Source organism: Podarcis cretensis, assembly GCF_951804945.1.
Source record: "Podarcis cretensis genome assembly, chromosome: 3".
NCBI lineage: Eukaryota > Metazoa > Chordata > Lepidosauria > Squamata > Lacertidae > Podarcis > Podarcis cretensis.
This window is the reverse complement of record NC_137172.1, coordinates 60364207-60378785: the sequence shown is the minus strand read 5'-3', so window position 1 is coordinate 60378785 and position 14579 is coordinate 60364207. Positions and strand designations below refer to the sequence as shown.

At 41.7% G+C, this 14579-nt stretch overlaps 1 protein-coding gene and 1 long non-coding RNA gene across 2 annotated transcripts in view; one reads left to right on the top strand and one right to left on the bottom strand.

Annotated features, from left to right (window-relative positions):
* Positions 1 to 7451: 7451 nt before the first annotated feature.
* Positions 7452 to 12701, bottom strand: LOC307213154. The gene is made up of 3 exons (XR_013837420.1): positions 12615 to 12701; positions 8410 to 8544; positions 7452 to 8034 (listed from the first exon to the last, which is right to left on the bottom strand). It is a non-coding gene; the product is annotated as an uncharacterized lncRNA (long non-coding RNA).
* Positions 12702 to 13770: 1069 nt separating this feature from the next.
* RAB32 (RAB32, member RAS oncogene family) overlaps positions 13771 to 14579 on the top strand; it is a 28671-nt gene continuing 27862 nt past the window's right edge. The window contains exon 1 of the mRNA XM_079970876.1: positions 13771 to 14229. Within this exon, the coding sequence (XP_079827002.1) occupies positions 13989 to 14229 (241 nt within the window). The 5' untranslated portion in view covers positions 13771 to 13988. The remainder of the gene's footprint in view (positions 14230 to 14579) is intronic.

The window sequence follows — 14579 nt, the reverse complement described above, 5'->3', positions numbered from 1 at the left end:
GGATGGTGATTTCTAAACCACCTTCATCTCCCGTCCCATCAATCACTGCGTATGAATGCTGTGTGAATTCTGAAAAGAACAGAAGTGAGAACCAAGCTTTGAAATGTAATTCCCATCATTTATTTATTTTTAAATTGTTGGCTAGAGGAAAATGAAATGTTTTAACAAAGTCAATGGGACACAACTTAATCTTTGCTGAGTGATAGAACAAGAAGCAGCCAATCCCACCAATCCCCTGCTGAAGCCTTACCACGCATGTGTTGCAGCTTCCAGATTCATGTGGAATCTCATAAGAGGTCTGTAAGATCTTGCCAGAACCTGGAAACCACAGCCACTTCTCCTTGCTTCTCCAGTGGCAGCAGTGGGGGTGGGGAGAGAGGGGGTCTTTCAGCCATGGGAGAAGTGAGGAGAATCAGCGGCTGTGGCGAGATCTTCTGTGAGTTCTGTGGGATCCCGGAAGAGTTCCATGAGATCTCAAGGGATTTTGCCAGAAGCTGCTGCCGCTTTCCCTCCTTTCCCCACTAGTGCCACCCCTTGGGATTCTGCTGCCCGAGGCAGTTGCCTCAGTCTGTCTCACAAGTGGGCTGGCCCTGGGTGGAGCATCTGCTTCACATAAAGAAGGTCCCTGTTCAATTCTCAGGTAGAACTGTGAAAGACTGAAATTCTGGAGAGATTCTGCCAGTCAATGAAGACAATGCTGAGCTAGATGGACTGATGGTGTGATTCAGGAACATAGGAAGCTGCCTTATACAAACTACTTGAGCTGAAGTCTTTGGGAGTATATCTTAACAACCTCTTGAAGGGTATTTTTTAAATAATTGGATCAGTAAAATGATACTTGGCAAGTACCAGCCTGCAAATTCATCAAGGGAAAGAAGCAGCCAGCCTACAGCATGCCTTTCTTAATGAGGTATTTAACAGACACTTCTTGAAAAACAAAAAAACATCCTGCTGGCAAGTGATGTATGTGATTATTACATCATCATCTTCTGGAACAGAGCCCAGAGCCTTTGAGAGTCCAGCTACTTTCGCAAATGAGATGTTAAGAGCAGATCTCTTTGGAAAGCTTGCAAACTAACTAACAGCAGTTGGTCTAATAAAAAAAGATGCCCTTAACCACAGCATGTCTTGCTCATTGTCTGGGATGACTAATAGGAGTAGTAGCACATTGTACAGTCCAATTTGCAGCATTAGAAAAGAAGCTGAATAATTCCCTTACGGATATATAAAGCTGCCTTATGCTCAGCAAAGCCACTAGCCCATCCAATTCTATAGCATCTGCTTCTGACCTGCACAAATTGTCCAAAGTATGATGTAAATAAAGGGACTGAGGATCAAATGTCCAGTGTAGTCCTACTGCTTACAGTGGCAAGGCTGAAAACAACAACAACCATGGAGTCCTGCAACCTTTAATAGTTGTGTAGGCTAAGCACACAATTTCAGCAGGTATAGCTTGTCATGCATTAAAGCTTAGCGTGGCTTATTTCTGAGAAAACATGCATACGTTTGACTTGCATTATCTGTGAAATAGACATAAGAATGGTTAATTTATAGTACCATCTTATTATAAAAGAAAAGTGAGTAGGGTGGGGCATTTCAAACTGAAGTAACAAAACAACCAACATCTGTACCGCTACTTGCTGTATGTGTGCCAAATTGTATCTATGAGGTCAAAGTAGTTTGTTTCTCACACAAATTGGGACTGGCTCAAAATATTAGTTTGAACAATATCTCAAATTCCAACCAGCATTCATGAAAAATCAGGGTAAGCTCTAATTAAATACCAATGATTGCTGCTATAATACAAGCAATCAAAATATGGAATATATTTATTATATAATAAATGGCCCTGATGTGGGAACAAAAGCTTTCAAGAGTTTCTAAACTGACTCCCTAAAGATGATAAACAAGGGAGAGCCCACAAACCTACAAGCAAGCAGTAGCAATGTGATCTCTTCCTTCTTCAGAAGTGCCCACAGAACCCAATAAAAGAGATAAAATACAAAAATCAGATTAAGTTTGTTTGCAGAGCAAAAACATTTAAGCAGGCCAAATTACTGGTGTGGAACCCCTCCCCACAACAGCTTGAGCTTTTGAACTTTGCCTACAGGCAGTTGCAGTTATCATGAAGCCATGGAAAATGTACTAAGCCTCAGAAAAATATCAAGACAATTTACAGAAAGTATTTCAGCACCATTTACTGTGACATTATCAGAGAGTAGGAGATTATTAGCGGAGGAAGCATAAAAAGAAGAAGAAGAAATAAGTTATATTTGCTTTAAGAAATGCACACTCATTTTGGGGGGGGGAAGGAATAGAGAAACTAAAGGGTGGGTGGGGGAAGAGGCACCCAAGAAATATGTGCAAAAAAATATATATATTTTGCCTTTTGGAATGACTGTCAATTATTCTGAAGGGGCTGGACTGACCCCTGAGAAATAGGCCTTATGACATCTAGCTCAGAAGCATTTTGTCTCTCCCCCACCCATTTTTTGTTTTTGCTGTGGTTGTCATGAGAGCCCTACACTGTACTTAGTTGTTCAAAGTCTGTAGACCAACTACATTCATAAAGATTAAGTGCTTTATATGCGTTATAACACTGTGACACCAGATGGCACTGTGGAACCCCATCTTTCACCAACGGGATTTCCCTGTAGGAAGTTTACAATGTGTTTAACTGAATCACTTCTTTGATGTGTCTAGATCCAGCCCAAGTAGACCGAGTGGACAAAATTATTGTTTGCTCTGACTGAAAGTTGCTTCTGAGCATTTCAGAACAATATTAGGCAGGTTGCACATTTCATGAAAATTGTGGTCCACCTGCGCGGGGAATATCTAGTACAAAACTGATTTATGCAGAGACACCTGTGTGTCCTCTATCACTTTGCTCAATTGTCATGTTTTTAGTTTGCATTTTTATCCTGTGAATCACCCTGAGATCTATGGATGAAGGGTAGTATAATAATAATAATAATAATAATAATAATATCATCATCATCAGTAGATTACCTCTCTATCATCACCACCAGCATTCCCCATTTCTCCCTAAGTAGCATGTAGACAGTACTCTATTTGAGGGGTTCCTTAAAGATAAAGAACCATAAGACTAGGGAGAAAGGGCTGAGATGTATTATATTTCTATTTAAATAAACATCATTATTTCTACATTTGTATTTACACATATGAATTAGCACCCACAGATTTTATGGAACTCTTTTTGACAATGCCTGGGTAGCCACCCTAACTTGAGCCCTGCCAGAAAAATACATTTATAATAATAATGTTAAGTTGTGGGCGAACATGTCAGACGACACAGCGATTCTTTAAACAGCTCTTCTTTATTCAGATGCCAGAACAGAACTAGGCTGAGGAGCTCAGTCAGCCTTCTTATATAGAGCTCCAGAACAATGCAACTGTTGCCATTTTCTAAAACTATCCAATCACTGAATGTCACTTTTCGATCCTTCATTTGCATACAAAACTATCCAATCACTGAACGTCACTTTTCGATCCTTCATTTGCATAACTATCTACAGTATCCCCCTGCTGTCCCAGGGTGAGAACTTGAGTTCATAACAAATAATAATGTTATTATTTATATCCCACCCATCTGGCTGGGTCTCCCGAGCCACTCTTTTGAAGGGACTCCTCTGTCTTCAATCACATATTGCCATACTGAGTCCAAAAATGTGTTATTTGTCATGAAAATGTTGTCTTCACATCTCTTCCTCCAAAATCCTCACAGGGAAAAAAAACCATGTTATTCCTGCTTAGAGCTGCTGACTGGAAACAGGAATGTGTGTGCCCTGGGTAAGACTTATTGTAGTTTTCACCTTTACACAAACCTCAGGCTGATTCCTCAGCGTTTTGCTTCCTGTTGCCTTGGGGGTGAAATCCTTGGCAATTCACGCGTTCAAAATATCTCTGGTGACATTTGTGATCTCCCAAGAGGTGGGCGCTTGTTGCTAGGGCATTTACAGTCAAAAGCAGGTTTGCTGGTACAGAAGGTAGCTAGACTGACACTCCCAATATTGAGACTGCATATATATTAGGCCTCCCCCCCGCCGCCCAACACCTCCCCAGCTCTGCAAGGAAAGATTGGCAGGACTCACAAATCCCCAGAGGAATCAAATGAATAATTGACAATAGAAAAGAGAGAGGAAGATTGAATACACAGAATAGCTTTTTTTAGATAGACTTTTCTTCTCCCTCCCACCCATCTAATGTGTTAAATAAGACCCCAATAGTTTGTTCCTTGTCCAGTTTTTAGAAGGCTGTACAACTGAAGCAAAATTCAAAAATAGTATTCAATCAGATAAATTGAGTCTGCATCATTAATAATGACTTTCTAATTTTCATGGTTGCAAAAAAAAAAAAAAATACTTCAATGATTTCAAGTCAGCAATTTCTGTTAGGATGTGGGAATATTCTCCATCTCTAAGCCAGTGCATCTTTTCGTAATACTGTGCTGTATTTGAGAGGTTAACCATTCACAACTGAAAAATGCAAACACCTAGTTTTCCAAGTCCAACCCGTCACCTTTTGAAATATACAGTCCAAAAGCATAGCAATTGCCATTGCAGCTGGTCAGTCATTTACGGTCCACTGACCAAAAATAGCAGGATAAAAGTTGGTTACATAAAATATGCACATAAACATATTGTATGAAATATCAGAAGAGTAGCCACATTAGAATCTTGCAGCAAAAGAGTGAAACAGTCTTGTGGCAGCTTAAAGACAAATAAATGCATTATGTCCTAAAGCTTTGTGGACTCAAGCTTGCTACTTCAGACACATGAAGTGTTTGCAGGTATAAAAAAGAAAAAGATATAAAATATATTAAAACATAATTTATAAAAAATAGAGTCGGCAAAACAGATCACAGCTGATAAAACTGAATTAAATCTCATATTAATATAAAAACAGAGGCTTTTGCTGAGATGAAGGATCATCAAAATATTAAAGGATAACCAGGATGATTTCCACCCCCTAAAGAACTTTGTGGTCATCATACATCTCCTGAAAGCCTAAGGTGCAATTTGCTTTTCTCTGTATATTAGCACTTGATATATACTGGCTTCTGAATGCCAGCTGCTGGGAATCACAAGTGGGGAGTTTGTGCTCAGGTTCTGTTTTTGGGCTTTCATTAGGCATCTGCTTTGCACCTGTGAGAATAGGATGCCACACTAGATGGTCTACTGGCTTGACCTAGCAGGTTCTTCTATTCTTATTAGGCAACTAGTTAAGGCAGTTTAACTAACATTGTCATTGGTTTTATTTTTGCCTCAGGGCGTTTTATCACAGTTGCCCGCATATTTTCAGAAGAAAAGGATCATTCCTCACTGCTGAGGTTTCATTTATTGAAGTAAGATAAGCCACAATATCTGAATTCAAACCAATTTTGGCTGTGGTCCTAAGGAGACTTGGGAAGAAGGCAGACAGGCAGGTAGGCAGGCATTCCAAGTGTGGGAGAAGTGGTTTTGAAGCATGTATATTTTCTGAACTAGGTTTTAGCCTAGTTCAGATGCACCATATCTGTTTTGACTACAGGGTGATCATGAGCAATTGAATGGGAGAAGTTAGTAGGATTTGGGTTTCAATTCTGGTCCAGAATTTGGGTGTTGGGGCTGCTTCCCTATGCCCCCAAATATTGTTCCTGGCCCCAACCCCACTCTTTCTCTCAGAAATATAGGTTCCCTGTATGAAATAGGTGGATCTCTCTGAGAAATTGAATATGGAATATGTTATGTAAAATGAAGAATTTTTGTATTTTCCTATTGTCAGTTCAGCACTTATTGTTTCTCTCCAAGTTATTTAACAAAAGGAAGTTATTCATCTGTGGGTGATTTGACAGTATAAATGATGCTATGTTGTGTTCTTGTTGTCATTACAATTAACCAAGCAAGAGAGTCTGACACATTCCAGCATTGTTCATCTTGAAGTTGAATAACCAAGATATGGTATTATCCACACTCTGAAGTTCAAGATGGGCTTCTTCTACTTGGTGACAAAAGTTTAGAATAATAAACAATAAATGACAATAAATGTTAGATGTTGTAGGTTACTTGGTTCTAAGATATCCCAGCAATCAGACTGGGATGCCTCAAAGCTCTATATAGGAATTAAAGAGAGCCACACCAAATCTCCCAGGTCCATTCTTGACAAGAAATTGCTTTTTCAAAAATTCTCAAAATACCCTGTTCTGGAACATTGCCCCACCATCAAATTGAATGTCACATAGAACAGCAAGGAAATAATGTGATGTGTCACCAAACTTCTGAATAGCTCACCTGTAGTAAATTGTCCATATGTTTTTTTAAAAGAAATGCAGTCAGGAGCACTCAGGTATCCCACAACAAATGTGACATGCCCCCAAACTCTAGACATGAAGAATAGGTAAACCTTCCTGCCCATCTCTCATGGGACTTCTCTCATACAGACTGACAAGCAGAGAGATATATCATGACAAGCCTCCATCTTGCCCAGCTAGAATATGGAGAGCAAGCCAGCATTGGATGAAAGAAGATCATCCCTCTTCTATCTGTTATTATCAGATGAGCACATGAACTGTGTTAGTATTGAGGAATACATTCCACTCCCAATGTTATCTTCTTAGTGTTGTTGTTTTGAGTTAGGCAAGGAGCTGTGCTTTCTGAGCTTAGTTTTGTTCCACCAATTACTAAAGCACCAACACCATGGATGGTGTGGTCTAATGATATCTATGGCCCCACAATGGATGAGTGTTTTTGTCTCATAAACAGTCGTGGCCAATTCCATGTGCAACTGTTATTGCTGCAGCTTCTCAGACATGCCCTGCACTTTCCAAACACTTAAATGCCCTCTTTGGCAAATTGCCTGGTAGTAATGCCTATTAATTTCACGAGAAGTGTATTGTTAATTAAAAGACTGCCTCCTGAAGCTATTAACGTTAAAGAGATTTCTTCAGTGATTGGCATTCCAATATCCTCTTCTTTCCTATTATGATTTCCATTAAACCCCAGAGGTTCCTTAGTCAGTAGTATTGACAAAAGCACACTTTGAATAACCCTGGTGTGTTACTAAATAACATTGGAATATTTGCATAGAATAGAAATCATGAAAGTAGGTGTAATAGCCTCAATTTTTCATTAACTATATTGTAATAATACAGGTACCACTGACACCTGAGATAAGTGTTTCGGGACCCACTCTATTCTTGTGAATGCAATATGGTTTAACTGTTTTTAATTCTGAATTTAAAATTGTTGTAACCCACCCTGAACCTGTTGAAGGGTGGATAATAATTTTGTTGTTAAGAAGAAATCATGTTGCTGTTATCTATAGTCTACAACTGCCCATTGATGCTGAGGATGACACAGTACTTTATTACAATAATAATAATAAATTATGGCATAATTGAGTGAACTACACAGTACTCCTCTCTCTACAGTTGTTGTCAATCGAAGAAAATCCTGGCTCAGTGCGCCTCTTCCAGGAACAAGTGCCTCTCCCTAACACTTGCTTATCTGACCAGATACTGTACTATCCTTTATGTAATCAGAAAGATGATGTATGGGATGGTGCTAATGGAATGGGGGTGTGGATTCAATTAATCAGCTTCAAAACAAGAGACTCTGAACCAAGATAAATCTTAGAGGCATATCTCAGCATGTTGATTTTTCTTGGCATTGAAAAATTCCTTATTAGCTAGAAGAACTGGTGAGCAGATGAAATGCCTCTGAATCCACTTGGAAATCACAAAAGCAGTGAAAAGATACAGCACGCATGGCACGATGCAAACAACACACCAAAACCTCCAACCCCCAACTTTGTTGACATGTTAAGCAGTCTTTGTTTGCATTGTTCCATTTTATGTTTCTGTGTTCCACATTCATTTGGGCTTAAGCCAATCTCTGTCTGCCAAGTCACAATGATTTCTGGAGAGCTTTCTCAGGAGTCCTTCAGGAACGTTTGGAGCACCAGCCCTCCCTTCTCTGAGCTGTATGAGACATTCCCTTTCTTGATGAAGTAAGTTGGCAACTCCTCAGCTTCCTCCTGTGGGTTACACGAGGAGAAAGCTGTTATTTGAGCATAGAAGAGTATAAAAATGCTGGCTCCACCACCCCTGTGTCTTTCCTTTTTTCAACACTCATGCTACTTGCTCCTCTAGAAGCTTCCCTGCACCCTTCAGCACTGTCAGAATGGCCAGTCTATGAAGCAGAGCAACGATTTTCAGTGTCTGGTGCTGATGATGGCATGCCACTGTTGATTAATGGAGAAACCACATTTTAAATACATATATAGAGCATGTTGCAGGCATAGGACCTGTTCATGCAGAACGTACCTTGTGGGAACACTCAGTCAAGATGAATATTATACTGTGAATCCCGGTTTTAAGCAGAACTCAGCTTTCGACATGCGCTAACTTACACACGATTCCAAGCTAGACATGAATGGGTCTTTCCCCCATTCAGGTGGTCCTTTGCAATTTAGTCAGTAGAGGTCTACCCACTGCAAGTTCCATCTGATACATTAGCTTGATAGGGTTTTGAAAATTTCAGAAGACTGAAGAAGCAAAGGAGAAATCACAACTATAAATGGAGCAATGCACATACTGCACCACCATGGACCATACACAGCTTCGGTATCTGGAATGAGATTGATAGTAGTTCATAGACATATTCTCCCTTGTTTGTTGCTTTACATACATTAGTGGGTTGAGATGAGCGGAAACTGCATTGAGATCCCCAGCATGGTGTCCATGGGCACCAGTGTGCTGCCAGTACCTCCTATAGTGCCTGCAAAAGATCTCAATAGATATCCCTTCAATACAAGGAAGACTGTTTAGTCTTCCTGCCTATTTACACTAGCTTAGCCCCTCCTACACTGAACGCATATCTTTAACATGCCCCAATATTATTGGATGCCTGGACTGGTCTGGACAACCATTCTCCTTTCTACTCTGAGCAGAGAATATGTGCAAAGAGCTTTTTTTTGTGAGTGAGATGGTGGCCGAGTTGGATGCCTTTTCCACCATTGACTGGTAGGCTGATGGGAAGGAAGTCTGCACCATTTTGTGATCCTGTCTCTCTTTCTGCTCCTTCAGACATGGCAGTCATTTAGAGTTATGCCATACCCTATGACAACCATTTTTTTTACTGGACTCTGTGGCACTTTCCAAAAGTGCCAAATGTGTCCACTCACACAAAAAGGTTGGCAACTGTTTTCCTGTACCTGTTTTCCATTTCATGGGTTAGTGTAAGAAGTTCCTATATTGTTTAGGGGGAAAGATTTTTTTAAATGCTTTATTGAAAGAAAAACAAACAAAAATTCATCCAAAAAGTAAAAACAGTAATATACGTTACCTCAGATCATGATAAATTCTTCTTATGTCTATAATGACATAGGAAAAAAGATTTCAATGGTACCCGAATCCTTCCCACCCTCCTACTTCTTATCGCATGAAATCAGTGGCCCAAAAGAAGTTTCTGAGGCATCTGTTAAAATTTTCTGAAGCTTGACCAATCCGATTAGGCAGATTATACGCCATTAAAGGACAGGGCAATTAAGCACAATGTTTATCAAAGAAGCTTCTGGAAAATGAAGTCTTGCCCAAAGGCCCAGCAATGCACAACATGATGTGCTTTTAGTACATGTGATACTGTATGATTGCAATCAGTTTCAGCTGGTCAGGAATATACCAGACAGCAAGACTGCCTAATGTTAAAGCAGCTTCCCCTGTCTCATGACAGAACTTTTCAGAACACAATGCAATTCAGTAACATTGTTGCTGAGTTCTAAAAAGAGTAAGAGTTGTCTGGAAGATGTATGTACCAAATCCTTACATATAAGCATAAGAACTGCTGGATCAGCCAAGCATTCAGTTCCCCATAGTGGCCAACCACTTCATGGTTTACCATGCATATTTCTCAGACCACAGACACAGAAAAAGGCAAGCCAAATTATCAAAGGACTGGAGCAACTTCTATCTGAGGAAAGGTTCTATATGGGGCTTTTTAGAAGGAAAAATAAGTCAGGGGAGACAAGATACAGGTGTATAGCAGTATCATTTATATCATTTTAACACAACACTATACAAAAGTACATATGGAGAAGTTTTTTCTTCCTGTCTCATAATATTAGAACTTGGGACCATCAGGACGGACAAGTAGTTTTTCATACAGCGCATTGTTAATCTATGCAATTCGCTTGCACAGAATGTAGTGGTGGTCACCAACTTGAATGGCTTTAAAAGAGTATTAGACTAATTCATGGAGGATAAGGCAATCAGTAGCTACCAGGCTCAGTTGCTATGTTGGAGGCAGGATGCCTCTGAATACCAATTACTGGGAATCACAAGTGGGGAGTGCTGTTGCACTCTGGTCCTGCTTGTGAACTTCCCATAGGCATCTGCTTTGCCACTGTAATAACAGGATGCAGAACTAGATAGGGTTTTGATCTGATCCAGTAGGACTCTTCTTATGTTCTCATTATTCCACACAAGTTGTGCAGATGGTGATTTGCTTAGTGCTTATCTTATGTGATTCCCATTTCAAGTAGAGTGTCTCATCTCATTTATATCATTCCAGCTCAGAAAATCCATTTTCATATTTTGCAATGTTTTTAATGCTCCTGCCTGAGCAAGAAACTGAATGGACAACCAGTGAGATTGACTGAATGAATTCCAAGGTCACAGGACTTTGGTCCACAAGATAGAACATCAGTGGCTTTTGGCATTAGGACTGCAGCATGCTAATCTTCAGAATCCTAAAATTCATATCACCTTCCATTGTCAAGCAAGTGACCCTAATTAAGAATGACAAGTTCGTTCTTCCAATTTGTCCTCAAGTATATTTCATTCCCACTGTAAAACTAGCTCTTATCATTCTGAGTTTATGATTGTCCTGAACTTAACTGTTAAAATCAAATGCTGCTTCTTGTGGCAGGTTTGCACAAAACAAAAGTCATAAACAAATGAACAACATTGTTTATCACCCCAATAAGCAGGATGTGTTTATTAAATATGACAAGTGCAAATTTTATTGCTAGAAAACAGAATCATGTACTCTGCTGCTAGAGGTTAGAAAGGACTGCACCAAACAATAATGAAAAGAGAAATGAAAGTTTGGACCAAACATTCTGTTCCTATGAAAGCAAACAGGAAAGTTTCAGTTAACTTTATTGGGGCACTCTTAGTTGCCTGGCAACATTTCCCTTAGTGTGTCATGCATCTGAACCTGAAAGTTTCAAGAGAAAGTTAGATGACACAAGCCAAGATGTGGTTTGTAGATATGACAGACCTTGCAAAAAAGACATTTCTGGTCCTCACATATTATGAGGTGTATGAAACATTTGTGTGTGTTCCTGAGCAGTTTTCTAACTTTGTTTCATGAACAATTGTAAGGGCTTATGCGGTGAGAATGATAAGACAGCTTGCCCTGAATTACTGATCTCCTCTCTGCATTGCATTGAGTCCAGGAAATAACATGGTTATTCTTTATTAGGGTTATATGAAGCCTCCAGATTTGGAGGCAATATGCCACTGAACACTAGTTGCTACAGTTGGCGAGGACTAACCTTCCGTTTATACTGCATGACCCATTGCACTATGGAACTGTGGCTTTTTGATTGATATACTACCATGTCACATTTACTTTCATTCACACCAGTGGGTTTAGTGTGACACAACAGCAGGTGCCATTATACATGTCATAACTATAACATGCATGCATGCTTTGGTCCTCGTTTCCCCTTGCAGGAAAGAGCTATATACCAGAATACTACTGCAAATTTTGTCACATGGCATGTTCCATTAAAGCGGGGTGGGGAATTACAGTGCAAAATTCCAACAATTTTGTGTGTTAATGGGGTTGCAAACAGATCTTTTTTTCTGGAAGCAATTAACACAAAAAGGAGCATCAAACTTCTGCTAGATTTCCAGAAGCGACTTTTAGATTGTGTGAAACCTCACATAAAATGTAAACATTATCAGGTAAGGAAATGTCCGGAAAATGGAATAAAGTGCTGTCTAAATGCAGGTACAACACAATTAACATTTGAAAGTAAATTCATCACTTGGAAAATAGCTTAACTATGGGTGTGATTGACCAAAGTAGTTCCATTAGTGCAAGAACTTCTGGCTGATGAAAGGAACTTCCCCTCCCTCTCCTCTCTCCATGCCTAAATAAATTTGCCGAAGTAAATTTAAATGACTTGTTAGTTTACATTGTGTAATGCCTTTTAATGTGATTCACACTGTGATTTAATTAGAGCAGTAGTTATGAACATTTTATTATTAAAAGGTGACAGTTGTTCACAATAGGTCCATTGACAGCTACTACCCCGAAAACCTGGTGGATCATGAAAGCATGCTGTGTACTTTTGAGAACCATCTCCTAACACTCTCCTCTCCACTATTTCAAAACTGTGGTGGCTTCCAAGGGGTTGCTGGGATGTATAGTTTGAATTCTCCAGCACCTCTGCTACTGAAGAGGATTCATTGGGGCATGCCATCTGGTTCATTTCTGCTGAGCAACAAAGTAAACTCCATACTCGACTAAGAGGAAGAGGTATGAGTTGGAGTGGGACTGTGAGTTTAGATGCTTAATGTTGGAAGGGTGCTTACCTTTACTTACCTGCTAATGACATGCTGCTATCCTGATCAGTCAGGTTACATTTTGTTTCTTTAGTATTTATTTACATAGTACATTAATGCTCCCGTTTCCTTCTGTTAAGTTGTGGGTGAACATATCAGACGACTCAGCGATTCTTCAAACAGCTCTTCTTTATTCACAGGCCAGAACAGAACTGAACTGAAGGGCTCAGTCAGCCTGCTTATATGAGAACAATGTAATTGTAACAACATTCTAAAACTATCCAATCACTGAACATCACTTTCGATCCCTTACTTGCATATGTGGACCTGAACTATCTACAGTATCCCCCTGCTGGCCCAGGGTGAGAACTTCAGTACATAACACCTTCCATCTGGAACTCAAGATGGCAGACTTCTCAGGCAGTCTTTCATCCAAGCACTGCCCAGAGCAGACCTGCTTATCTTCAACAAGATAGTTGCATCATATTCCCCCCAGGCCATACCCTGGCGCATTTTATATTCACCCTGAAATCAGTCACCTCCTATTCCCAGCTCACTTCAGTCAATGCAATATTTTATACAACTGTACAGGATAGATCTTATTGTGACTTATGTCTGATGAAGGCCCGCATTCCTGAGCACACTTGCAGACTGAGCATATATGCATGCTTCCTGAAAAGAACACCCCGCCGACTTCATTCCGCAGTAAGTTTCACAGGATAGTGGCCATCCTGTGGCATCCAAGTGGCCGCGACACATTAATGTGGCCGGGGGGCAGACAGCTTTAAGAGCTGCGTGGTGCAGAAGAGGGAATCCGCTACAGCTTCTCCTGAAGCAGCGCGGCAATGCTCCCCCTTCCATGCAGCTATTAAAGGCGCAAGGGCTCTTTTTCGTCTTCGCACCCTAAGCCCGAGAAGGCTCCCTACTATCTTTAGCGAGACCCTCCCCTCTGTGGAAGAAGACGCCCTGTTGAATTCGGCGGGGCTTAGTCCCATGTCTGCGGGGCCTAACCAAAACAGGGCAGCAGCGTGAGGGCTAAATGGCGCCCGCCTCCTTTGCGCCTTACAGCGTCGGGCTGAGAGGCGGGGAGGAGCTGGAGCCGAGGAGGCGGCGGCGGCGGCGGCGGCTGTTGCTGCTCCTCCGCCTGCGCTGCCTCCGCCCCTCCTTGGAGTTTTATAACTTGCCGGGTTTCCGCGTCCTGTGACTCTGGTCAGGTGGTTCCCTCGCTCTCCACAGCCGCCTGCAGGAGGACGCGCCTTCCCACCAGAAAAGAAGGAGTTGAACAAAGAAAGTTTGCCGAGCGGCAGCAGCAAAGCTTTCGGAACCTTCCCCTTCTCGCCCGGCTCCCCCCGAGTGTCGCTGGCGGCTGGGGAGCTCCCGGGGCAAGGCGGGCAGGCAGGCGAGGGGCGCGAGAATGGCGGGGGGAGGCGAGAGAGGCGGCGGCAGCGGCGCGGGGCTGCCGGAGAGCCGGGAGCATCTGTTCAAGGTGCTGGTTATCGGCGAGCTGGGCGTGGGCAAGACCAGCATCATCAAGCGCTACGTGCACCAGCTCTTCTCGCAGCACTACCGGGCCACCATCGGCGTGGACTTCGCCCTGAAAGTGCTCAACTGGGATAGCAGGACCCTGGTGAGGCTGCAGCTGTGGGACATCGCAGGTGAGGAGGCGACAGGCGGGCGACGCCGGCTCTCGTATGGAAAAGGCGCTCTGCAGGTGCTCGGAGGCCATCCCTCGTTAGGCGGGCTTTATGCGGTCTTGAGTAGAAGCTTGCTTTTGGTTTTGCTTACTTGGATGCAAAGTCAGTGTGATATAGTGGAGAGAGAGCCGGGCTTGTCCAGGGAAGATGCGAGTTCATATTCCTGCTCACTGGGTGTATCTAGGTCAGCCAGTTTCTGTTTCGGCCTTAACTCGCCTTATAGGATGGGCATGATCAATAGGGTAAGTAGAATTCATATATGCCACTCAGAGCTGCTTGGAGGTGGGGTTACCCCAATGGGGCTGCCATTA